Source organism: Merops nubicus, unplaced genomic scaffold (assembly GCF_000691845.1).
Source record: "Merops nubicus isolate BGI_N331 unplaced genomic scaffold, ASM69184v1 scaffold461, whole genome shotgun sequence".
Lineage (NCBI taxonomy): Eukaryota > Metazoa > Chordata > Aves > Coraciiformes > Meropidae > Merops > Merops nubicus.
The window spans coordinates 77,458-105,042 of NW_008587420.1; the positions used below are offsets into that span (position 1 = coordinate 77,458).

The 27,585-nt window shown below is 38.7% G+C and overlaps 1 protein-coding gene across 1 annotated transcript; it reads left to right on the top strand.

Annotated features, from left to right (window-relative positions):
- Positions 1 to 2,487: 2,487 nt before the first annotated feature.
- On the top strand, positions 2,488 to 26,157 carry LOC103781191 (transmembrane protease serine 7-like). The gene is made up of 17 exons (XM_008948894.1): positions 2,488 to 2,568; positions 2,890 to 3,058; positions 3,698 to 3,822; positions 4,714 to 4,781; positions 5,772 to 5,953; positions 6,049 to 6,087; positions 6,787 to 7,006; positions 10,409 to 10,548; positions 12,015 to 12,112; positions 14,121 to 14,233; positions 15,168 to 15,298; positions 18,289 to 18,396; positions 19,543 to 19,662; positions 20,278 to 20,461; positions 21,154 to 21,425; positions 23,267 to 23,403; positions 25,999 to 26,157. The coding sequence occupies exons 1-17, from the start codon at positions 2,488 to 2,490 to the stop codon at positions 26,155 to 26,157; spliced, it is 2,346 nt and encodes a 781-aa protein (XP_008947142.1).
- Positions 26,158 to 27,585: the final 1,428 nt, after the last annotated feature.

The following is a 27,585-nucleotide window of genomic DNA, read 5'->3' on the forward strand; positions in this document are numbered from 1 at the left end:
TTGTTAAAACTGTTCAGTGGTGAATTTTCTTTGGGTGTCTCCCTGCTGATTCTGGAGTACAGATATGAAAGTAACAAATATCCTTTGGTCAAACAGTGGGGGAACAAGAAATGACTGTTCCTTGTGGTGGTGGTTCTAAGCAGATATCTGGAGACACAGGAGAACTCAAATAATATAATTCTGGGACTTTGTGTTTGTTTTCCAGGCACCAACTAAGTGCATGTGCAATCATTTATCAGGAAGCTGAAGACTGAATTGACCACCTACAGACAGTTTAAGTCTTAGTCATTTCATCTGAGATGTGTATGGCCTAATACAGTAGTAACTGTGAAGTAACAATTAATTGTTAGTACTCTTGCAAATGTTGCTTTTCCTACCTTCTCCCTCAAGAACAGCTGAGACAGAAGAGGATGGGGTAGAAGAGAGAGAAGAGGGGCAGAAAGTGAACTCAATCCTCTTGAGTCCATAGGGCCCACATTTTTAGAGATCAGAAGTTCTGTGGTTAAGCACACACTCCCAGGCAAAGGTGTGTCTGGAAAGCTGCCTGGCAGAAAAGGACCTGAGGGGGCTGGTGGGGACCTCTGGCTGGACACGAGCCAGCAGTGTGCCCAGGTGGCCAAGAAGGCCAACAGCATCCTGGCCTGTATCAGAATCAGTGTGGCCGGCAGGAGTAGGGAAGTGACCGTTCCCCTGTAGTCGGCACTGGTGAGGCCACAGCTTGAGTACTGGGTTCAGTGTTGGACACCACTGTAGCGACACTACAGGGAGACACTGAGGTGCTGGAGCAGGTCCAGAGAACGACAATAAAGCTGATGAAGGGTCTGGGGAACACGTGTTATGAGGAGTGGCTGAGGGAACTGGGATTGTTTAGCCTGGAGAAGAGAAGGCTGAGGGGAGACATTATTGCTCTCTACAACTACCTGAAAGGAGGCTGTAGTGAGATGAGTGTTGGTTTCTTCTCACAAGTAACTAGTAATAAGACAAGTTGAACCAAGGGAGGTTTATACTGGATATTAGGAAGAATTTATTTCCTGGAAGAGTGGTGAAGCATTGGAATGGGCTGCCCGGGGAGCTGGTGGAATCCCCATCCCTGGAGGTGTTAAAAAAAAATGTGTGGATGTGGTGCTTGAGGACATGGTTTAGTGGTCATGGTAGTGTTGGGTCGATCATTGGACTTGATGAACTTGGAGGTCTTTTCCAACCTTAATGATCCTATGATTTTATCATTTGGAGCAAGTAACTCTTTTATTTCCTTCATTCCTTTCCTCATATTCCATTACATCCACCTTTTAAATTCTTCATCTTTGGGCAACCTTAACAGATAAATAAACATGATGATCTGTGTTACTGCAATGATCTTGTCCTTGCTGAAATAAAACTGACATTTTGGCAATCCAAGAGGTGGTGCTATGGAATTAAATACATGGAATGGATATTAATTTTAAGAAGTCCTAATACAATTTTTCTAGATAAAGCAGAAGAGGCTTGGTTTCCTCCAGGCTTTTTTTTTGTGGTTTCTTTTCCATGAGGAAAGGGGCTAAGTATCAATCCATCAGCAGGCTCTGTGTAGCTGAGATACTTTCTCTTGGAAAAAAAAGAGGACTTGAACAAAGCAGTCTGGCTACAGCTGTAGTTTGCATTCCTGAGCTGTGATGATTGCCTTCCAATTAATCTCCTTTGTAGTCCCTGTGTGTGATGTGTTGGTGTATGTTTCTTCCCTTTTTTTTTTTCTGGGGTTACAGTTTCTTTGACCTGTTCTTGTTTTTCTAGGTTTCCCATCCTTTATGCGGCACTCTCATCCCTCTCACTAGCTCACTTCCTCACTCCCCTCCTCCCCCCCACCCCCATGTATATAATATTATATTTCCCTGCACACATCCTTGATTTTCTTATTTTACATGCAGAATACCCTGAGCTTGTTGGTTTGCTGACTTAAAACTGGTTTTACTTTCAAAATGGAAATATGAACGTGAATTGCTTTGTAATTTGATTTAATCTGTGGTACCAACTTGAGGCTGGAAAGTTCAAGTGGTTTGTGGAATTGTGCTTTTCTTCTGTCTTGTAAATATTTCTGTGGATTCCACCAGGTGCTCATTAGAAGTTGCCCTCTTTATCTTGCTCTGGGACTTTTATCTCTAGATCGCTCTTGTGTCCTTTGCATTATGTCATAAATCATCTCCTACTCTTGTATTTCTGAAAGAAGTAACTAATCTGTTTTCAGACGATGGGATCCATATCCTACTCAGCCAGTTAGGAAAACAAAGAGTTACAGTGATGGCAACTTTTCTTCCCCACCTTCTTTGGTTGCAGGTCAGCTGGCTCTAGCTTCAAGCAGTATGGCAAAGGTGCAATGAGAGAAGCCTGGTGTGTGTAGTAGAGAGAGAGAGAGAGAGAGAGAGCAGCACACTAGTCTGGGTTATGTTGAAGAAATGAAATTAATTTAGGGTTTTGCTATTAGATTTGTCAAAAGACATTTGTCAAGGCATCATGATACCGACTTTCCCCTCCAGCCGTGTTTCTGTGTACAGCATACCAGATCCATGCAACTCTGAGCAGACTGCAGGGCAGGTAAGAGACACCAGCTAAGTTTTATGGTAGGAATGCAGTGAATGATCTCTTTGCCCACTCTGGTGTGTATTCTTCACAGGAAAACTGCTCCTAACCAAAATGATAACAATTTTCTTCCCTGTTTACATAGCTTGAAATGCATGCAGCAAAGAAGTAGCCAGGAAATTACTGAGTTTCATGTGTGGCATAGCTCATAACATGAAAGATATTATTTTAATTTAAACCTCTTTAAAAATGAAAAGGGTAAATATTCTAAAGTATTGTACAATAGTTCTTCTTTTGTTGTCTTAATAATTGATGTTTTCCCATGTCTTTCTCTAGAAAAGTCCACATATTAACTGCTGCACATCCTACCAAGAAGGCTTGTGTCAGAAGTACTATTTCTTCAAGTGGATGAGGTTGTGTTTCTGGAGAAGGTGGCTTCTAGGAATATTACCTATAGTTTCTTTAATATTTACAGTAATCATGCTAGTCCTGAGCTATTCATTCTGTAAGTGTCATTCCCTAGCATAGTCTGGATGGGATGGGTATTTTGCACTGTGTGAAGGGCTCTGCACTAAGCATATGATGTGTTTATAAATTACTGACTTTCCCTTCTCCTTAACGTCTTTGCTAAAATAACAAAATTAGCCGTGGGTAGTTACACAAGAGTAATGAAGGTATGTATTTTAGCTCTAAGTTTTTTTTTTTGTCTCTGCGTGTGAATACCATCATTGTTATAACTGTTACCTTTCCCAAGAACCTCTAGGAATTAACTATCTTCTCTTCAATTTTTCAAAGCAGAATGGGTACCTAACTTACACGCACTCCTTCCCAGATCTCAATACATAGCCATTAAAACTGCATCTCTTCAGGAGAGCAGTACAGCAAAAAAGATGGAAGTTTAGCAATTAAAACTTCCTAGTAAAAATGCTTGTCTGAACCTGCACCTCGTTCTTCTCCTTTTCCTCTGGGCATTATTCTGCCAAGGGGACTCAGCACTATGGCTATAACTGCATGTTTCTCTTGAGAACTAACACTGACCAATTTTAGGGACAAATACACATTTCTGTAAGCCTTTGTTCAGTATTTTTTTTTGTAATGTTATTAGGTTTGCTAATATTTTAATGCTTTTTTTTTTCCCCCTCAGCTCCAGCTTTCTCCTCCATTTACATTGGTGGAAGTATAGAAATTTCTAATTTGACTTATACAGATGACCTCAATGATCCGCAATCACAGAAATTTCTCCTGCAAGCAGAAGTGATCCAAAATTATGTAAGTTCCCACTAAAGCATAGCAATAACTTTAAAATACTTATTACAGAATTAGACTGGAATGAGAAGACTCCAGTGAGTCACAATTTTTTTTCTCCTTCAAAATAATAAGTTTAAAGTTAGCAAGTGCCTCAGTGGTGTAAAGCTCTAGAAATGTAGCTAGACAGCTGAGGCTGTGTCTCTTGTTGTAGGCCAATGTTTTCTAGGTAATAAAACCTCAGGGTTTTTAGGTCACGGACAAATTATTCTTCTTACAGGAATTAGGAGTGTGGTTTTCGTTTTGTTTTACTTCACTCAAACACTCTTCCTTGTTCCATTTTTTTCCTGATTTTTTTTTTTTTAAATTATAACTCAAATCGAATAGTTTTTGTTTTGTTTTCCCTTATTCCCCACAACAATGCTTGCTTTCTTGCACTTCTTATGTGAGTTCCTATTTGTGAGATCAATACTGTTTCCTGGGTACATGGGAACAGCAGTAAACACAAAGCAGTTCTCTGTTAGCCAGTAGTTCCCAAAAGAGCTGATCTGGTGTCTCAAAGCTGCTTTGTGCACAGCCAATAAAAGTTGCTCATGTCCAGATTATATACTGGAAATTTATAGACTGAAACAAAATATATAAAGGTATTCATAAATCTTCTTTTCACAGCTAATTACCAAAAGTTGTCTCAATGGTCTTAAGTCACCTCAAATTTCAAAAGTAATTTTTTGTTACTGTGTTTTTTTAGTTGAAATGAATGCACATTTATGATGCTTATTTAATGCATTTTGTGAAAATGTTGGGTCATATGGGGGGGGTAAGGAGGAAAGAAGAAAAACTCAAATACTTTATAGCATGATACTGACACTAAAATGTTACACTTCATATTTTCTTTTACCATTATTTAATTGTCAGTTCACAGAAATATATGAGTCTTCCTCCTTGGGAAAGTACTACCTGAAGTCTGTAGTGGCTGCTTTCAGGTACATACTGTTCCAGAATACGGTATACAATTGAGATATTCAGTTGTGTTTGTCTTATCTTATTTTGTACATTTTTAATAAGTTACCTGGAAGAACACGCAGATGTCTGTAATAGGGATATAATAAATGCAGAAACACACTTAGGTATGTAAGCTAAGAGCTAAGTTGAACATGACCTGTCTTGCCTTGTAAAATCAGTGGCATAAAGTCTGATTAATTGTTCCTCGGTTTCTGGATTGCTTTATAGTCTATTCATTTACTTTTGATTTTTGAAATCACAGTTAAGCAGGTTTTGCCTCTACTGCTTGCAGAATCTTATTTTAATTTTGTCTATTTAAATGGTTCCTTTTTAAACTCTCAAAACAAAAATTAAATGTATCATTTGGGCAGGGCAGTCTATTTAAGCTCCTTAGGAGAAATGTAAACGCACTGAGCAGATGGCTACTACTAACCTGACAGGCTTTGGAAACTTCTGAAAGATCAGTCCGTAGGCCCTTTTGAAAGAATGTCTCTTTGAATTACTTAAGTAATACTTTGCGTGTGTTTACACCCAGTTTGTTTATTTCAAGAGTTGTATGAAATGTGTCAAAGTATGTGCATGAAAATATATTGTCATATAGCTAGCCTCAGTTTAAAATATTAAGGAAAATCTGTCTGGAGCTGTAATAGGATGTTAAAATTGTATAGTTATACAGCACGGATGGAAACATCAAAGTCCATCAAAATTATTGCAAGGATTTTCTGAGGTGTAGTTTTCAGTCTCAGTGTGTAACTGTTTAAGTGGCATATTTTCAAAGCATTCCTACCGTGTAGAGAAAGCAACTGTTAAAACTAGAGAGCTTTTTGCCACTGTGTTCAGCTGCAGCTCTGCACAGCAGTTCCGTTTCAACTGGCTATGAAACTGTGCAAGCCAAAAATGCAAACCAGTGGAAAGCATGTCCTAAGTTGTAATTAAAGTGTATTTATGAAGCTGTTTTTTAATTTCCACAGTGAAGGAGACTCTGGACTTCGAGCTTACTACTGGAATATGTTCTGGGCACCACAAGATATGGTTGCTTCTTTTAAAAAACCAACCCCAGTGCAACAAAAAGAAATAAGTAGTAAACAAGCAACTCATACATTCAGTTCTACAACTGAGGAAGATTTTGATCTTGTAACAATGGAGCTTTTTGGTAACAATGTACCTGTCATTTAATACCTATTTTGTCTATTTCTTTCTAGTTTGACTCTTTGGCTTGTGTGGCTGATGATAGTTATTAAATTTCAGTTTCAGATTCCACAGACTATGATGTGATGCTAAAATCAGGTAACATACTTTAATCTCAAATGATATTTCTTTGGGGAAATAAAGTGCTGTAAGAGAAAAATGGCAGTTTTCCACTTACTCTTGTACCTGTAGGGCCTACAAACCAAACTAGGCTAGACATCTTCTTGGCCTGTGTTCCAAATAAAGGCTGCTATTAAAATACCTTACAGCTTTTACCCTCATGTCTGACTAGAATGGTTGAAATTTAATAGTGCCCACTGACTTGCAATGAGCTGTGGCTCCTTTTGTTGGCATATTTTAAAAAGCTGCTATACCAAATTATACATAATTTGTTTGCCTAGTGACTAGATCATTTTGGTTATGCATGGTTAGTCATCAGTCAAATACTGTATAGCTTTCATTCACTTTGCCTGCCTGGTTTTCCCACATCACGCACACCTTAAGACTGACTCCATAGTGCTCTCATTGCATGGATAGGGGTGAAGAGAAAACGGCAAAGGAAGCAGTAGGTTTCAAGAAGAGGTGGTAGTTGCTGCAGCCGAGTCCCTTACTTCTTGCTGAGGGTGTGATGGGCTGTTGGTGGTGAAGCATCATGCTTCCTTAGCCAGAGCAGAGATTAAAACAGTCATGAAGCGTGGGTAGGTGATTGTTGCCACCTCTTCTGAAATTTTACCCGGTGACTTAATTTATCGTTAATTTTAACAGATTTCAGCCACTGATTCAGCTTCTTTTGTATAGCAGTATCCTTTGACCTGTATGCCAAGCCAGGGAACAACAGGACTCTAACTCTGATAAATCCCAAAAAGTCTTTTTACCAATGGAGACTGCGAGTTCCTTCTAACTGTGTGGTGAGACTGGTAGTTATCACTTTGCATGGTGTCACTCCAGAGAGCTGTGCATCACACCACTTATCAGCCTATGATTTCCTTCTTCCTCTGCAGAACAAGATCATTACAAGGTATGATAGTACTGAGAAAAGATGTTTTACTGCACTGTACAGAAAGTCTCTGAAAGTATAATGATATCAAATTGATATTAAACAGGCTTCCAAAATGTAAAACTCCAAATACAACTTAATTAAAAAAATCTTGGATAAGGCAGTAAAAAAGATCTTCCAAATGATCCTTTCCCGATGAAATAGAATCATAGAATATCTTGAGCTGAAACTTGATGATCTCTGGAGGTCCCTTCCAACCCCTAACATTCTGTGATTCTGTGAAACTCCCTGCTCCTCAGAGGACTACCTAAAACTGAGAGTATTGCCTAGATGGATCTTGAACTCTGACAGGCTTGGTGCCATGACTGCTTCCCTGGGAAGCCTGTTATAAATTCCTATGGGTTTTAGTCTACATGAAGACTGATTTTTAATGGATTTGATTTTATATGATTACTGTCACAACTAAAAAATATACAGATTATTTTTTTAGAGTATTGTATTCTATTACTGTTAGAAAATACATGTTTTATATCAACCCAGTCACAGGCAAATACCTGTTCATAAAAGGGGTGGTGTGTCTGTGTAAGGCTTCATCCTCAGAGTTACTGTGCAGTCTGTTTACATAAGTGAGATCAGAATTTAACCTTCAGTGTTCATACTACTCACACTTTCCAGAGTCAAAATTAATGTATAGACAATTTATCCACCATGAACAAGTCTTCATTAACGAAATAAATAAAATGTTTTAGAGTTTCAGGATGGATGGCTTTGAGGGGGGATTTTTTTTTTTTTTAAAGAAATTTCAGAAAGAGGCTAGCTGAGCATGCAAGTTTGGTTAGCAGTCTCTGAAGTGCACTTCCTTAGTAGTGCTTTAACGTTCTTGAGTTAGGTGGTCTTCAGTTCTTAATAGACTTATTTCTCTCCTTATGCAATAAGATACCAGAGCTTGCTGTTGTTGTTGGACTGCCAGAAGGCCACCATGGAGGTTTCTGTAAGGAGTTAATCTCAGGTTACAGCATGACATGGAGAGTTTCATTCCTGATGCTGGGCTGCATCTGTTCTGCTGCTGATCAGGGGTTATTGCTGCGACAAGTCCTTTGTACATGATTAGCAATGGCTCAGTTTTTTAGGAACTGAAGAAATAAAGAGTCAGCCACATGCATGAAAGCACCTGGAAGCCAGCAAAAGCAACGCAGTTGTATGGTGTAACACATTCAGAACATCAATGCAGTAAGCTTTAAGACAGAAAATTCCAGATTGGACATTGATCTCTGTCTATCAGAGAACAAGAACAGAATGTGGTGACTGAAGTGATGGTAAAAGCCCAACTCTACCTCAAAAAAACTTGCCTTCATTTGGTTACTTTTATTGACATCTTAGCAAAGGTCTGTTTTAGCATATACCCATTAGTTTTCTACTTACACTAAAAGCAGCTAGTGACATACTTAAGACAGATGCAGTAAAACCAACAACAGTATCTCCAGTATCCATGACAAACAGAAATTACTGTGTTATAGCCATTATTCCCTGACATTTGGGTCTAGGATCACATATGGTGACTAAAATGATTCTCACCAGTTTCTGTAAACTGCAGTAATACAGAAGTTCAGTGACAAATATGAAAGACTGAGTGAGCTCGGGTTGTGAGATGTACTGTAAAAGTAGACATCTCATGTAGACAACTCATGTGTGTGAAGTTCTGGGGTCTAAACCCCCAGCCCTGAATCAGGGTTGACATATGGATGATGTCCACAGCCAGGCAGGAAAGACATTCCTGATTGGTTTTGCCCAGGGCCTGGCCAGCGTTGGGTGGGAGCTAGTTGGGGTATCACCACCAGGTACCCCTGCCTTCATCATTAACATCAAGTGTCCTGCCTCCAAGAGAACAGCATAAAAGCTGGTGCTGCCTGCAGTGGTGCTGGGGGGAATCTTACCTAGATGGTGAGTATGCTATGTAGGATTTCCAGTCACTGGCAGGGTCCCCCAACTACCCATTGTAGGCAGAGTCCCCAGCAATGGCAGGACATCAATATGGTAGGGAGCAGAGGAAGGAATATATCCATTATAATGGCACCATTTTGTGGTCATGGCCACACAATTGGAATTGGACTGGTTGCCTGGGTCCCCAGTCAATTTACTCATGTCTTCAATTCATCTTGCACCATGAATGAATACGTCAACCTTTTTATTCCTCTGGTGGCTGGTCACCTCATATCCCTCATACATGATTAAAACCAGAGGGAGGGATCTGGCTTGTGTGTTGTCTGTTAATGCTAATATCCTTCTTATCAGGGTATACAGTCAGCAAAAAAATGTGCTTGCTGTCCTATTCTGATGAGACTGTGACAAACAGTACAGCTAGGGGATAAGCCAGGCTGTCAACTGGGTGGAAGATCAAGATGCTGAAAGATTTCCACATGGCAGTGTGGAGGGGGCTCAAATAGCTAATTTTATAAAGGATTTGGCAGGTATTGTGATAAAAAGGATTTTAAAATATCTGCAAAAGAGAGGCAAATCACAGAGACATTGTCTAGTGCCTTGCATGAAATTAGAGCAGGGAATAGACTGCTAAAGTAGAAGATGACTTTCAGTTTAAGGTTAACAAATTTTATTTTAGTACCTCCACTCTGGGTCTCAGTGATGTCAAAGAATTTGATGCAGGGTTGTGATGGAAATACTCTCTTACTCTGAGTTCTAATTTTGCTTTCATTTCCTGTGCACAGAAAAAGAGAAAACTTTGAATTTTTTTACACATAGATTTGTAAATTAATGAAAAGAAATCCAAAATACGTTATGGGTTTTGAAATGGAATAAATATAAGGGTGAATTTACAGATGGAAAAAATAACATCTCAAATTACAAGTGGTAGTAAGTTTTCTAGCTTCAGGATATAAATTAACTCATCATTATTTAAACAAAAGAAGAAAGATAAGTAGTTGCCTTGCCTGGGGCTTCACATCTTCCATGATGCTTTTGTGCCATGAAAGCAAACTGAACGTTAATAGGTTGGAAATGCTTTAGGCATTGCCACCTGCTCCACAGATGCTGCTCAACACTGCTGCACCGGCACTTGTTGCCTTTTCAGTGCTACCCACTGCTTCTCAGTGCCACTGTCATACTGAAGTAACATAATATGGCACTACCTTCTTGATGTTTCTGCAGGTCTGAAAACTCCAAGGCGCCTGTTAGGCAAGAACATCTGTGATGTTTACCCTGAATGACTAAACCTCAATGCTGGGAAGCCCTAGCATCTTGTGTAGTATCAACTGAGTGGGAAAATAAAAGGGAAGTGGTAGCCAGGGGAATGCTTCTGAAACACAGATGACCAGAAGAGTGTTATTTCTGACCAGTTTCTCAGCAAAGATGACTGGAATATGGGAAACTTTTTTTTTTTTTAAAAATGTTATTTTTGTAACATTTCAGATGGTGTGGACCTGGGGCCTGGACCCCTTCTGTTGTACGTTTAACTTCATCAAGTAACGTGATGTTACTTACCTTCTCACTGGACCGAAGAGAAGAAAGCAGTATATTGAAAGCCCACTTTCAAGCTATTCCTAAAATCAGTAAGTAATTAATAGAAACAGGCACCTGACGTAAGCTTACTTGTACCTTTAGTTGCCTATCAAAGAGACGATATTGCCTGAATGAAATCTGGGGAGATGGAATGTTGGCATACAAGTCAAGGGATTGTCAGTATGATCCACTTCAAATGTCTGAGAACTGAACAAAGAATAGAGAACATTGGGAGACTTTGGGGAGATTTTTTGGTTTGGGAGATGGGTTTTTTTTGTCTTCCTGGCTACTATCCAAGCCACATTTCCCAGACATTACTCTTATTATACACGTAACACAGCAATGGTAATGGAGCAGCCAGCAACATAACTCTACAGACACTATATATTGAGGCAAAGCTAGATAGTCCCACTGACACAGCAGCCCTTTTATCAGTTTTGGCAATCTATCTCCAGCTCCCAATAGACCCAAAAAGCATATTCTGCACCTATGGAGTCCCATAAGATCGGCAAAGAGAGCTTTGTGTCATTAGCGATGTATTTTGAATAATGGCAAAACATAGTATTTTACAGGAGCTGTAGGAGCTTCACTGGTGAAAGTTCAGCCACAGTTGCTTTGTAAGGTCTAACTGAAAGAATTTTGACAATTAAGAAGTGAGCTTTTTTTTTTTTTTTTAATTTGTGGAACAAATTATAGGGGATAAACTTCTCCAAAGCTTACATGTTTCAGCTTATGTCTCTGTGGATACTGCTTAGGCAAATACTTATCCCATGCACATTACAGAATAGATTTACATCATTATTCTGAAGATGGGTACTCTAAATGACATGTAGCCCAGGTTTTGCCACAAAATTTTGCTATTTTCAAAGTTTTTAAAATTTCTCTTATATTTGTGTTTACATTTACTGTGTTACCTAAAGGAAACTAAAGGCACTAAAAACTGGGTATCTAGGAAAGTTCCTGGTAGCAAATAAAACCTCAGAAATGTTGTTCAAATGTAGCATGAAAGTTCAGACTGATAACTGACATGCAGACTTCCTGGTTTACATAATATTAATCATGTAATTCATGAATGAATCAGGTTTCAGTTCGTTGTGCTGATTGCTGTTTAATTTTTGAAAACGTCTACAGAAAAGTGAGAAGTAAATTGGGAAGTGGAGGTCTGTTGCATCCACATTTAATTGTTTCTTTCACTTACCACAAAATAACTATAAGAAAAACCAAACCACAACAGTTTCAGTCAGAGATGGTTTATGTTTATCCTTAATTGTAATTTGATCAAAAAATAAGAGAAATTCAGTGTGATGGAGAATTGGAAGTTACATGGTTTTCTGTTAATACAGTCAAAACCTGAGTTTAGTACTGTCATAACCCATTCTTCTAATGCTGTACATAAAGAAAGGTCCTAGGTAATCTAGGACCTTTCTCTATGGAGTAGTCTTTCTCTATGAAGTAGTCTCTGCCCCCTAGCCCAACAGAGATAACTGTGTTCCCTGTTAATATATTTCTCTCCCAGTGTGTGGCGGCCATCATGTTTCCTGGAACGGGACACTCAGTTCCCCTTATTACCCAAGTTACTACCCACCAAACATAGACTGCAGCTGGATCATCAGAGTAAGTCCTGGGAACTCCTGGGTAGTGGTGACTTTGCTTTATGTGATGCAGACATAAAAGTGGGAAAAATGGCTTTTAATGTGGGTGAAATGGAGGGGAAATGTACTGTGACTGCACCTGACTTTTTTTCAGGCACCCATTTCTTTCCTGTCCTGTGTACAAGTGCCAGCTATGGGAGGGAAATACTGCCAGCTTCTAACAGTTTGAGTATTATTGGTAACAGAGACAATGAGGGGTAACACACCGTATTCAGGACATCCAGGCAATCAGGCCCAGCCCGTATGGGTTTATGAAAGACAGGTCCTGCTTGTCATATCCTTCTATGACAAGATGTCCCACCTGGTAGATGAGAGAAAGGCTGTGGGTGTTGTTTACCTGGACTTCCATAAGGCCTTTGACACTGTTTCTCATAGCATTCTCATGAAAAATAGTGGCTCTTTGTGTCTTGGATGGGCATATGCTCTCCAGGGAAAAACACTGGCTACATGGCCAAGCTCAGAGAGCGGTGGTGAATGGAGTTAAATCTGGCTGGTGGCCTGTCAGAAATGGTGTACCTCTGGGCTCAGTGAAGGGACCTGGGGGTACTGATCAACAAGTGGCTGAACAGGAGCCAGCAGTGTGCCCAGATGGCCAAGCAAGCCAACGGCATCCTGGCCTGTATCAGAAATGGTGTGGCAAGCAGGACCAGGTAGGTGATTGTCCCTCTGTACTTGGCATTGGTGAGGCCACAACTTGAGTACTGTGTTCAGTTTTGGGCACCTCAATACAAAAAAGACATCAAGGTGCTAGAGCAGGTCCAAAGAGCGATTAAGCTGGTGAATGGCCTGGAGAATATGTCTAATAAGGAGTGACTGAGGGAACTGGGGCTATTTAGTTTGAAGAAAAGGAGGCTGAGGGGAGACCTTATTGTTATCTACAACGATCTGAAAAGCCACTGTAGAGAGGTGAGTGCCTGTCTCTTCTCCTAAGTAACAAAGGATTGGACAAGAGAGAATGGCCTCAAGCTGCATCGGGGAGGTTGAGACTGGGCATTAGGAAGAATTTTTTCACTAAAAGGGTTGTTGGGTATTGGAACATGCTGAGGTGGTGGAGTCACCATCCCCGGATGCGTTTAAAAGCCATGTAGATGTGGTGCTTGGGGATATGGCTTAGAGATGGACTTGACAGAGTAGGGTTAATGGTTAGACTTTATGACTTTAAAGGTCTTTTCCAACCAAAGTGATTCTATGATTCTATAGATGACAAGTTGCAGTGGCCAAAGAATATCTCTAATAATCAGGGCTTTGCTTCTATGTCAGAAAGAAAACAACAGTCATATAAATCATGCCTCATATGATGGACATCACACTGTATTTTCCTACAGTCTGCTCAGAAATTCAGCTCTGGATTTCCAGCAAGCCCTTTGACAGGATTTATAATCTGCTTGTGATTTCTACAAACTTCCTGGTGTCTTTTTCTGTTGTTCCATTAGGCATTTAACTACTTCTTTGACTTTCCCTGAAAAAGGATGATATTAATGTCTTTGAGTTCATAACAACGTTTTGCCTGCTTAATGAAAATTATTAGCAGCTTATAGGACAAAGCTCTTACCTATGTGCAGGAAAGGGAAGAAGACTTTCTAAAACATGCAGGTCATCGCTAATGCAGTTGAGCCACCAGCTGCCATAGATATCTAAAATGTCTTTTTTGACCTAATGGAATATGGAGCAGTACAAACATAGCATGAACCTCAGATATAGTGTTTTTTGCTGACTTCGGGAAGACCTATACTTCTTTATCTGCCACAGTTTGGCCCAAGTTTGGCCTATACTGGTTAAAAAAGTATAACAACTAAGAGTAAAATAACTAGCAAAGTTATTTTGGTTCTTCAAAGATGCTGATTTGAATAATAAAAAAAGTGAAGTTTTTTTAATCTGATAATAAGCAAAACAAGATATACCATCTTAGAAGCACAAGCCTTTTAACTTTGTGGATGTGTGTGTTGTGATATTTATCTTTTCATTTTTAGGCACCATTGCCTGGCTACAAGCTCTTATTAAAAATCCTCATAATACAAATTCAAGAGAAGTCTCCAGGATCCAGCAAATGTGATAAAGACTGGTTAGAAATTGATGGGATCAGGTGAGTAAAGACACTATTTCCTGAGACATTAATTTGCATGTTGATGTTCAGCACAACATATTGAAGAAAAAAATCTCACCACTTCTAGTGCAGAAAGATGCACTTAAACAAAAATTGACATGCTTCCATTGAATTTCAGAAGAATAATATTTTCAGTCCTTCCCTAATTCTGAATATTTGTCATTTTGTTAATTTAAGCATTCTGCTTTTGGTAAATGGGCATTTCTGTTAGGTGGTTACTTACTTTGCTGTTCCTCTTAAAAGTAATTGCACAGAAGACTGCAGGACTTTGTGCAGTTGTAGTTAAACTGTAAATTCCTGTCAATGATCTTGACATGTGCAAAGAGCTTCCATTAGTTAATTTCATTTTCTATACCATTTAGTCCTCAGCAATTGTAACTGTTTTCTGTAAGACAGACAAATTGCAATGTGTGTGCTTAAAGGAAACAAACACACACCCCCAACTCCCCAAAAACGAGGGAAGAAACCCCCACCACCCAACAAGCTTAAACTAAACCCAAAAAAGTACTGTTCGGAGTAGTTTTTCTCTTGGAAGGAGCATACTGAAGCTGTTGGATTTGGCTGTATGATTCCGTTACTAACTATGTGGTCTTTGGGGTACCAAACCTAAAAGGGAAATACAAAATCAAGGATTCCTAGAAGTGGTTTGGATTTATAGGGTAGATTCTGACATTGATCATCTTGCTGTATTTTGTTTCAAAGTCTGCTAGTCCCAGAAAAGTTGTGGTGTATGGTGGCACTTTTAAATAGGCTTTCAAATATTGCTATCTGGCTGTTCTAACACTAAAAAATAGCTGATCTTTATTGTACTGTTTTAAAGCTTTTTGGCTCTGGTACCCTTCAGTAAAAGGAGAGCTGGCTGGTAATGGTCAGTTTGGTTAGAAATTAATTACTCTTACTTTTGCCTTGCTAGATACTGTAAAGCTCACTCAGAAAACATGCTTAGAGAGTACAGCTATTCTGTCACAATCAACTTCCATTCCGATGAGCTGGTCACCCACAGAGGATTTTATATTGAATACAAAGCCTTCAGACACACAGACCGTAAGCGAATAAACACATGCTTTAATTTTTGAGGAGAAACTTAAGCAACCATGCTTGACAGACCAACCACATAAAAACTGACATGACTTTTTTTCTTAACCTAGTTGCAGGAGACAAACGTTTAGAAAGTTATAATGTATTTAATTGAACATATACACATATTCACTTGGGATATTTCTTAGAAAAGATATACCTGCAAAATATACTTTCTAAATGCCTTCTTTTTCCTTTAACCAATTCATGTCTAGGCAGCTAACATCCCCTGTGGTTTGAAGAGACCAGTCCAGTTTGTAAAACATCTTCAGATCCTGACCTTGCCTGACTGAGTGTAGTTCTGTTCACTGCTGACCTTTAGAGCTTAATATGTAAACTCTGCTGTAGTACAGATTCTGGTTTCAGGTCTTTCATTAGAAATAAGTGTCAGATTTTGTGGTCATTCATTCTATAAGACTAAGATATTTTCAGAGATATTTTATTTTTCTGCTAGTGTGTCTCTTTCTAGTGGAAAAAGTTACAAACTATACTGTGTTCTATGGTTACTCTGGTTACTGCCTCCAAAATGGCTCAGAGACAAGTCAAAGCCTAAGAAAACCTTTTATTAACAGAGAAAATCCCCAGTCTCTATTGCATGTACAAGTCTTTACTTTGTGTGCTCTGCTCCCTTTCTAGCACTGGGTCAGCAAGCAGATGGCTCAAAGTCATATAATCAATTCTTAATCACAGTCCTAGGGATCTGTATTACAGCTCACTGGGAGGGGTAGGTTGGCTGTGATGTGTCAGTATCAAGTTGACAGAGGAAAGGCGTTTCTGGAGGGTTATGTGAGAGTGCAGAATGTATGGAGAGCACTGTTCTGCAAAAGCCTTGTCTGTAGCAACAGTAAGAGGGAGAGGGGAAGAAACAGTGGGTGGGGGGAAAGGCCCTGAATAACTTCAGGGAATGGTGAGGTGAGCACAGAAAGACTCCTGCTTTGAGCTAGTGCTGCCTGTGTAGTGTGTGCTTTCCTCCCACCAGCACCACACGCAAGGCACTGAAGTGGACTAAATGACTCCAAATAGGAACAGATTAAATAAATGTGGGACAAACAGTTTTGGTCCTTCAATCTGACTTAGCTGTTAATTCGCCTGTTGTGCTAGAGGGGTAAAACTTTAAATAGCCTGGGCAGAAAGAGAGGAGGTTTTTTGGCTGCTTGTTCTTCCACAGCTGCTTTTTTTTTTTTTTTTTTGCTAGCTCGTCTGAAGAACTGGAAGAGAACAAACACTTTTGATATATTACAAAGAAGAAATACCTTAACATTGATACTAGATGTTAGTTCAAGTGAAAGTGAAACAGATTCTTGGTGAAAGGTTGTTTCATAATGAAACTGCTAAATTTGGAAAGTATTTGATAAAGAACATCAGACAGGATGTTAGAGTGTAGTAGCAGAGAGATTAATTTCTACTGATACATTAACGCCAGGAAATTTGTATTTCTAATACTAAGGAAGTGTCTAGTTTTGACACTTTCTTCACTCCTCCCCCCCTTAGATGTTCATGTGTAAAATATATTAACTTAACGAATTGAAGATGTGTTCACTATTGGTAGTAACTGTATATCTCTACTGAACTGCTTTCCACCCTTTGAGTAAGGCAGTGAATGTGAATTTAATTTTCAAAGTCCAGTTAGGTGAATAATGATTTATCTAATTCAAACTGCCTGATAAAAATCTTTGGCAGATTATGCCAAATAAGATAGAATTTCCCTTTTTAACATTCAATTTAGTTTATTAATGACACTAGCTTTGATTTTTAGTAACTATTATAATATTTCTTCATGGTACAGTCCTGTGTTAACACATTTAGCCTGTAACAACTTTTCTAGTACCATTAATTTCTTATTTTTCCAGCGCAGATGTGCAGTAAGACCATGCATTCTCTAAAGCAATCATTCTGAAGGCTGCAAAGGCTGCTCAAATGGTAGTGATGAATTAGATAGTGGTAGGGCAATTATTTCTTGTTTATATTCTCCTGTAAACAGTTTGCTGCAGGAAGTGTAGAGACTGGCTGAAATTATCTCTAAAATATTGGTGGCTATCTCTAAGATCACGTGAAGGATGTGGGTGAAGATCTAAAAGTATGGAGAAGAGAAGGGAATTTTACACCAGTCTTCACAAGTTAAGTTTAAAAAACAAACAACATCAACAAAACAAACAAGTAGTCAAAGGAAACTATTTGCAAGCAGTGAAAAAAGTATTAAAAACCAGGATGGAATTGTTTTGTCTTAGCTCTCTTTTGTCAGAGGATAAATAGAGGGAAGGTTGTACTTGGACACTGTCTTGTATGACAAACTTATCAGTAAGTAAAGGAAACACAGGGAGAAAAAAATGTGCAAAACTGTTTCCAGAGAATGATTACCAGTGACCCATTACCAAAATGGAAGGATATTTTTATTGTCATTTTACAACTATCTGTTATAAGATTTCTCAAAATTTTTGTTAATGTTGTAAAGAATAGATTAGAGAGGATACTTAAGAGAAGTAATAATAGAAAGAAGGATGTATTTAAAAGGGATTTACTTATAAATGGTCCTGACAAGCTGGAGAATGTATATGGAAAAAATGATATCCCACTCAAAGACAAGATCTGAGCTTAGCTAATCAAATACATATGTGGATTGCCTTGATGATAGTGAGTCAAAAGCTGACCTGAAAGTCAAAGTCATACCATTTTCTCTGTGTGTTGTGTGTGTGTTTAGTGTTTTGTTGTTTATTTCTTTTTAAAGTGTCATCCTAGGATGTCAGACAGAACTTTGGAAAGATTTTCCTGGTCAGAGCACAGCACAAGTTACATAATGCAACAGGGTGTCTGTCACTGGGGGTTATCAAAACCAAGGTAGATTAATGTCTGGCAGAGGTGGCACAGTGACATCAAGGTGACCTCTGGCAGGGAGTGTAGCACATGGCTGCTAGTCAGACATTTGGTTTACAAAGCATTTATAGAACTTTCTTCTTCAGGTTGTGTTCCAGAACAATTGGACTGTGGTGATAGGAAGTGTAAGCATCAATACAAGACTTGTAAAGATGATGACAGCTGTGGGGTGGACAGTGATAAAAACAACTGTTTTAAGTATATTTTTTTAGCTATTTTCCAAAAGATGGTGGAAGGCAGAAGTAGGATTGTATTTATTGTTGTAATAGATAAATGTAGTATATTTTTTTTTCATTGTATAAAATACAAATTCCACAATTACAAAAACAAAACATGCAGAGTATAACTAGTTCTTGGGAGAAACTAGTCAAGAAATTAATGTAGCAAAATTCACAATAACAGTGATTTTAGTGAGATGATGTAATCATAGCTTGCTGGTGATCCTGTTAGAAGAGCAGTTTTTCCAATTGCTGCCAGATCAGTACCAAACAATGTAAGGGACAGAGATATAATGAGCTTTGGGACTGTTGCCCTTTACTACATGCATGGTCTATTTACTGTAGCTCCACCATAGCTATGGACATTTCTGGTACTACTACTATCTCCCTAGTGCTTGCTGCATTTTGCCTTTATAATTTTTCTCTTGCTTTGAAGCTTAGGTCCTTGAGGTAGCCAGGACTATGTTCTTATTTCTAGAAAAACAAACAATCAAACAAACAAAAACAAGAAAACCCAACCAAAACAAAACAAACTCCACACAAACAGAAAACCCCTTCCACTGTTTAGAGGTCACTGTAAACAGGTGATAATAAGAATAATGAGAATGGGAGCCTATTGCTGTCTGTCAGGACTTCCACATAGTAAACTTCTATAGTCCTTAGCAAAAAATAGTTATTGAGGGGAGGTATAAAGCTTTTACACAATTTTCTCAACTTTCATTTGGGAAAAAAAAAAAAAGGTTGACTCCCAGATGATATGTGCTGTGAAGACTTATAATGCTGGTAGTGCTAGTGAAGGTAAAACAACAGGTCTGAGAAACCTGTCTTGCTCAGTATAGAATTAAGTGAAATGGGAGTGAGGACAGTTGGAAGCTCTTCTGTCTATTTCCTCATGGAGAGTGTAGACTGAAGTTAGCGTGATCATTAATCAGAGTGGAACGTTCTTCCTGTCCCCTCCACACAGAGGGACTAGTTTAATACCAGTACAGACTATGACTTCAAGCAGACTGGGATGTATCGCTTTGAACAACTATCACCGAGTAGGCTGAACATGCAAGTTCTTTTAATAATTTGAAATCATGGCTCCAAACACGTGACATTATCCTCTCTATCTTATTTCAGCCTACAAAAGTTGCTCCCCTTATGCATATAGATGTCTTAATGGAAAATGCCTATTGAAACCAAATCCTGAGTGTGATGGAAAAAGAGACTGTGCAGATGGATCTGATGAAGCGAATTGTGGTGTGGTAACATTTATTTAAAAATTAATGGCTTGGGAAACTGACTCAGGATTTTGTGCTATGGTCAAGAATTATTAGCTTAAGAATTTATTAAATCAGGTGTGAATTAAAAAAGCTAATCTCTTGGTAACATCTGTATGAAAATGTCTGTCTTGAATTTTGCACTGTTTCATTTTAAATCTGCTGGTCCATTGTGTCTGTGATGACTTATTTCAAGCAATGCACACTCCCAGGGTAAGCTGGTAGATCTTAGCGCTTGCCTGAGCTGAATGAAATACAGTCAAGGAGCTGTGTATTTAAGAAGGGAAAAAATATGAGGTTTTATTCAAGTGAACTTTGGGAAACAACGCAGCTTATAATTATGCTTAAAGGTCTTTTTGAGTTACCAGTCTCTTTAGAAAGCCTAAGAGGGAAGATAGGCAACTATTGGTTTATTTCTGACCTGCCCATTGTGTGAAAATGGGCAAGTACCCTTTTTTTTTACCAATTTCACAATAAGAAAACACTTCTTTTCCACCAGCTTTGAGGTCTATTGATGAAACTTTGTGTATGCATCATAGCCAAGTGAAGTGACCTTGTGTTTTTCATTACTATTTTATTAAATTATTTCTATTAGCTTGTGGAAGACACCAGTTTAGGAAAAACAGAATTGTTGGAGGTGCAGATGCAAGATCTGGAAAGTGGCCTTGGCAAGCAAGTTTACAGATGGGAGGACACGGCCATGTATGTGGTGCATCTGTTATTTCCAGCAAGTGGCTCATATCTGCTGCCCATTGCTTCCTGGATTCTGATTCTGTGAGGTATGAAGTTGTTATATTGCCATAGGCTAATTCCAGTTTAATAGCCTTACAGTGTTTTTTTCAAAAGGCTGCAGTAGCTATTCCAAGTTGATTCAGGATATCCCTCTGCCATGATACCACTACATGAACCCTCAATATTGTGTTCTGTTGGCTTCAAAAGTCCTAAGTTCTGGAAGTAATTATTTGCCTCTACTGCCAGTGAATCCTACATGGTAAAACACACTATTTTGTTAGATTTAGGGTAAACACCATTTTTTTTCTAGAAGGCAGGGATTTTATGAGTAGAAGCTACAGCATTTTCTCCCAAGAAAAGGACTGGAATGTAAAACTCCATGTTCAGTTTAGATAGTGTAAATGGAAAATACATACCTGCTGCGTGCGGCAAGGAGAAAATGGAGTTTAATAATATGCTTTTCTGACTTCCAAAGCATGGTGTGTTGCAAAGAATTTGTCTTACAGCTCCAGGAAATTATTATTTTCAGAACAGTAAGTAAAAAGATTACTTAATGTTTTTAGGAGACAGATACTACAGTGCATCAGTAGTACAGTGTACTACTACTTCCTGAGTGGTATTCTACTCCATTCACATCAGTTTTGATTAATCTCATCAAATACTGAAAAGCAGATAAAATGGAGTGAACTGACACTGCATTACTTTCCAATAAGATGTTCTAAAAGCATTCTCTTTACAGATACTCCATTCCTTCAGGATGGAGAGCATATATGGGCTTGCATACTATTAACGAAAAGAGCAATCGTGTAGTTGTGAGATCAATCAAAAGGATAATTGTCCACCCACAGTACGACCAATCTATCTCAGACTATGACATTGCCTTATTGGAAATGGAGACGCCTGTATTCTTCAGTGAGCTGGTACAGCCCATTTGTTTACCCAGCACATCTAGAATATTTGTTTATGGAACTGTCTGCTATGTAACTGGCTGGGGAGCCATAAAAGAAAAGAGTATGTTCACTTCCTGGATATACTTCTTGCAAATTTGGCTTAGCTTGAAACTCTAACAGTGAAATATTTATAGTCATAAGAAAAAATACCTATGATTTACTTAGTAGGTCTATGAAAAGCTAGAAAATGTCCCCTTAGCTACAACCTTTGAATTCTGAATGTTTGCTTGGTAGCAGGTGATAAGTGTTAATATGTGTACTCAGGTGTCACACACCATCAAGCAGCAAATGACCGCAGATTTGCAAACATCTGCCTGTTTTCATGTTTGTGGCTCATTTTATCTGGTGCATAGGTCATAAAAAATCTTACAGATAAAGAAAAGTGACTTGCAGCTATTGCAGAGGAAGAATTTATCTCCGAGACTCTATATGACAGTATTGGGCCACGAACAGCAATAATTGCAAAAAAATATTGTGAAAGGTTTTTTTTTTCTTTTGTCTATATTAACCAAAGGCAATGTAATGTAGGCCCCATGAAGAGTTCTGCCTCTCAGCAAGCTGCAGTGAGGAGACAGGAAAACAGCAAGCAGAGTTGGAGGGGTTTGGGGGCAGGAGCCCAAGGGATATTGATCCTTTCTCAGTATTAGACAAGAGGAAGAATTTACTATAGACTATATATTTACTGTCAAATAGAATATTCTATTTGACAGTATTGGGCCACGAACAGCAATAATTGCAAAAAAATATTGTGAAAGGTTTTTTTTTTCTTTTGTCTATATTAACCAAAGGCAATGTAATGTAGGCCCCATGAAGAGTTCTGCCTCTCAGCAAGCTGCAGTGAGGAGACAGGAAAACAGCAAGCAGAGTTGGAGGGGTTTGGGGGCAGGAGCCCAAGGGATATTGATCCTTTCTCAGTATTAGACAAGAGCTAGCTTTGAAATCTTGGCTTAAACAGTTCCTCATGGCCACAACTGCACTTGGATCTGGTTCCTCATGTTTGATGAGAAGCCATATGCTGTGACAATTCTGATTTTCTTAATACGTCTTTTTAAATCAAGAGTTAGATCTAGTTCATAATGTCCTAACCTAATGAAATGTAAATGGCTTTACAGTTGATGCCTTCTTACAATGTCTTTTTCTAAAAAAAAAAATCATGTAGGTAATACTTAGAAGTCAGTATAATGGCATGTGGAAAAAGAAGATTTTTCTATCTTACCTATTTCATCCCCTGTTCACCCTCAGAGTTGAATGAGCAAACAAACCAAACCCCAGTACTACTTCTGATCATCCAAGTTTGCAAAGGATACTTCCATTGTTGGGCCAAAACATGACTGAGGCTATTTAGTTCATAATGACACCTTATGCCAACATGACAGTACAGAGTTAAACTCTTGGCATCACTTGTGACTTACAGGCTTGATTTTAAAAAATTGCTTATTCTCCTGTTTCAGCTTCATTCCATAGCTCCTTCCCTAGAAGGGAAAGGATGGAAAAGTATGTAGGATCTTCTTTTAGTAGGACTTGGACAATGCTTGGGGCACACCCATATTGTAAATAACAAAAAGTTTGGGGCATAATTTGAAATAACACTCAAAATTACTCATACTGTGTGGAATCTTGTATTATAATCTGCATAGCTTGTTTGTGACAGAACAAGCTCATAAGGATAAAGACTAAAGAATCAGAAAGGTGATGCATAAGGACCTCTATGTCTATGTAGTGTATATAACTGCTTTCAAAAGCTGAGGGCAGGAAGCAAATTGAAGGGATGTGAAATACTCTCCAGTCATCAGCTGGGTAGATTTTGAGTTCAGAGCAGTTCTCTTTTGTTTTGACAAGTGGTATCTCCATTAGAAAACTGTATTAGTATAGCCTCTGCAATACCATTTGTATTTTTTCTAGGTCACCTTGCCAAAACACTGCAGGAAGCTCCAGTGAGAATAATTAACCAAAGTGTCTGCAACAAGCTGTATGATGATCTTATCACATCACGTATGCTGTGTGCTGGGAATCTCAGTGGTGGTGTTGACGCATGTCAGGTAATCTGGAACTTGCAGAAAAACTATGGAGGAATATTTGTTTTCACTGGACAACTGCTCAGAGTTGTGGATTGTTTGTGGATTTGATTATTTTTTTTCATAGTAATAATGTGATGACTTTGAGTGTACGTTTCATTTAACATGACAATTAAAGGCTCTCTAAACTAAGGAAGGAAATTTGGCACAGATAATGTCTGAATCTCTTGAGAAATATTGCTTTGCAAAGACAAGGGGTAAAATGTGTTGACAAGAGTTCTTTTTCCTCTTCTGCTGTTGTTTCTGTAAAATAACAGGAGATGTAAGGATAAAGGAAATAGAGCCACCTGCAATTTTTCCTATACATACCTATTTTTTTTCTTTTTTTTTATATCTGGATGTGGGATTAATAAAATTCCATAACAATTTGAGTAATGTATTGATACAGTTACAAAGACCTATAAAAGGCAATGGTAAGCTACGTTTGGTGAATGTAGCTGCAGTACAACCTCTGAGTTTCAAATGTTCATTGGTATGTATAATCACAAGTCGTGTTTCTATCATGGTAACATAAGTTATATGGCCTAGTTTATTTGCACACACAGTCAGAAACTGCTTTTTGGATGTACTTCAACAGTCTTGATGCTGTCTTCTTTCTCCCCAGCTATTAGACTAGTTGTGTACTTTATCAGTATTTAAAATTATCATGGTGAATATCCACTTTCAAAATTACAAACCTTATTATACATGTTATTGCGTAAAGAGAGAGAAATATGTTACTGATTTTAGACTGTGGTAATTTGATAGAATGTTACTATTTTAATATAATAAGGTAAGTTTTTCAAGATCATACTCCTAATGGGTCAAGCTTGTTTATACAGCATAGATTATTTGCAGGATCTTCCTGAAGTCTCTAAGTTTTAATTCAACAAATTGTTGTTTTTGTTGACCTTATGTGCAGTTTGTCTATAACCTTAGACCTTGGCATTGTTTTGCTGAACATTGTCAGTTTAGAGGCTTGACAATCCTCAAAAAAATGTGCTGCTTAAGAAATGCCCTTGAATTTTTAGATGGGCATTTTAACTAATTAGGCTATATACCACAGTGGTCAATCCAGTTTCCAACATAATGTGCTGTGTTTGAGTCCTAGCATGCTGGCCCTCTGGTCCTCTAAGTTCTTAGTCTGGGTAACATCTTTGCTATCTCTTTATTTTCTGTCACTAGTTCACTTTTGTACAGTGCTAGAGAGGAATGATGCTGGCAGTTAATGAAATCTCCACAGCACCCTGAAACCCTTTTTCTGCAGGTCCAGACCTGTGAGCATCCTGATTTGTTTAACTTGTTCGTGGATACATAAGCTGTCCATTAACTGCACAGGTTATGTGGAGCTTCCAAATGCCCTTCTTCTTTAGAGGATGTGATACTTAGTGAAAAACAAAGCATCTACTCTTTCAGACTCTGTTTTCTTATTACTATAGGATGTTCTTTGATCTTGGTTCCTCTTCTTGAGATCCTTCCTTTCTCCACGAGCATATAGCCCCTTCAGTGTTTCAAAACTGGTTGTGTAATTGGCCAGGCTATACACCCTCCTTTCTCAAGATCAGCCTCTTCGATTATCAAAATTGCCAGTATGACAGCAGCCTGAGAGAGAGAAAAACTCTTCTGGCTTCTTTTATTATCTTTAGATAATTTTGTTTGGTTGAGTTGTTACATGGCTTTCTTCTGACCTCTTTCAAGTTTTGGATCCAACTAGCAAACAAACTCCAGGGGCAACTTGAAGGCTGCTGACTGCCTCGTATGCATAAGGAACAGCTGCAGAAATGAGCTGCATCTGTACCTGTCAGAGTTCTGTGAACTCATCTGTTCACAGAAGACATTCAAGGTTAAAACAATTAAGGACACAAAGCATTTGTGAGCCCAAATGTGTTTTGATCCTGTAAATTGAACTAAAGGGTATTTTTCACTTTTTTTATGCTGCATGTTTCCTTTAAGAAGTCAGTTCTTATCTGCATATTCCTTAGTCTTTGTTCCCTCCTCTCCATCTGTGAATGTAGACACAATCTTGATTATGAAACTGTTAATAATACTTAGTTGTACCTGTTCTGAGTTTTGGTTTTGAGTTTGTTTTGGGTTTTGGCATGGGGTGTTTTTGGTTTTTTAGCTTTAGTTTGTTTTTTTTTTGGGGGGGGGGGGAGGGGCTGTGCTATTTTTCTGTTCCTATTTAATACAGTATAAAAGTTCTGCCTTCAATCTGTGAACCATTTATGGTCAAATCCCCACTTATAGCAGAATTCCCACATTCCGACCTGGTCTTCTCCTCTCCCCATTCAGGCTGTAAGCAGATGCCTTATGAAACCTCAAGGGGGATGTTAGCAATGAGTAATTTTTAAAATGTCCTCTTGCCATTGCTTCATACTGATTACTGTCCTACTTTCATAAGTTAAAAATGAAATGAATACATTTAGCAGGTAACTGGGTACATTCTACCCAGAAATAAGTTTCTAATATTAAATTCTAATCTGTGAAAGGGAGGGGCAGGTATTTAGTGTCCTTAAATAACCAAACTTTTGTTATAATGGTCTGTGTGTGTGTGCACTAATGGCTGAACTTTCATCTTAGGGAGATTCCGGAGGTCCCTTGGCCTGCACAGGACAGGGGAATAGATGGTACCTTGCTGGCGTTGTGAGCTGGGGTGAAGGATGTGCTCGGCGCAACCGCCCTGGCGTATACACTAAGGTGACGGCGCTTCACGACTGGATTCATCGGAACACAAACTGACGTGCCAAGGAGACAATGCAGATCACCTCCCTTCTGAGAGAAACCTGCTTCCTACAGTAGACTATCATGTCCATCTCTAATCATATAACATGAAAATGGCATTGACTGGTTCTTTGTGAAACAATGCAGTTTCTTTATGAAGAAGTGCATTATCACTTGCTGTTCACCTAACAGTTACCGTTTAGATTCAGAGCAACTTCAGATTCCTTATGGAGTCATCTTGCTTATCCCCAGCAGCAGAAACAGCACTGCCTTAAAAACAAAATAAAATGGATTAGAACCTGGAACAAAGAGCCAGCTAGATCTCTCTTTAGTAAATCTTCTCCCATGCTTCCATCTCCCTTGTTATCTATATATGTTTCCACATGCACATTTTTGAATATTCATGGCCACATACCATATTCACATATATATTATCTTAGAGATGTTACAGGATTCTAAACATAATTATGTAATATTTCTAGCAAATACAAATACCATAATCAGTATAGTGCTGCCACTGCATGAATGTTCCTTCCTAGGCTGTAACTTTTGGGCAGTCTCCTGTGTTTTCCTAAAAACATCAGATACATAGCTCACCAATGTTGAGATGTTTTGAGAGTTTCTGGGGAAGGGGACTCCACAACTTCTCTGGCCACCCTGTTCCAGTGCTCCATCACCCTTGCAGCAAAGTTGGTTTTCCTCAGTTTAGGAAATTCAGGTGGAACTTTATGTTCTCTAGTTTCTGCTTGTCACCCAATGCTTGCAATATGTTACAAGCGTATTTCAGCATGCTCCTGATGTGTTTACACTGTTTTTCCTGATGTCCTTGGTCTGCAGCAAGCAGAGTTTCAGGGTCAGGACTTTTGTTTTGTATCTCTTCCTGAGCTGTGCCCACATGGCCTCACTACATTGAAAGGTACATAAAAGGAAAGAGAATTTATGTGGCTGGATGCATCCTTGGACTCAAAGAAAATGGATGAGGAAATGACAGCCAGATACCTTTAAACCTAACAGTAAATCTAGCCTTAAAAATTATAATCTCCTGATGAGTTGACCAGCCCAAATCTAGCTGATTTAATGTTTCCAAAGCTGCTTAAGAATGCTGATATTCAGTTTAATAAAAGATCTCTCCAGATAGCTTTAAGACCATCTAGGTGTTCTTGTACCTTTGATGTACCAAAAAAAAAAAAAAAAGGGGGGGGGGGAGGCAAAACCAAAAAGCTGGAAATTTCAGTACCAGTCACACAGCATGTTTCTCTTCAAACACGGGATCTTTGTGTGGGGAGCACATTGGAATGAGCTAGCACTGTGCATGCAGTGAGATTCCTGTGTCTAACACTGATACTACATTTCCTTCCTTCCTTCCTTGCACTAGTATTGGGCATTCCCCCTGCCACAATGCTTGGGTCAAATTTACTACGTAAGCTATACTCAGAGCCTGTACTT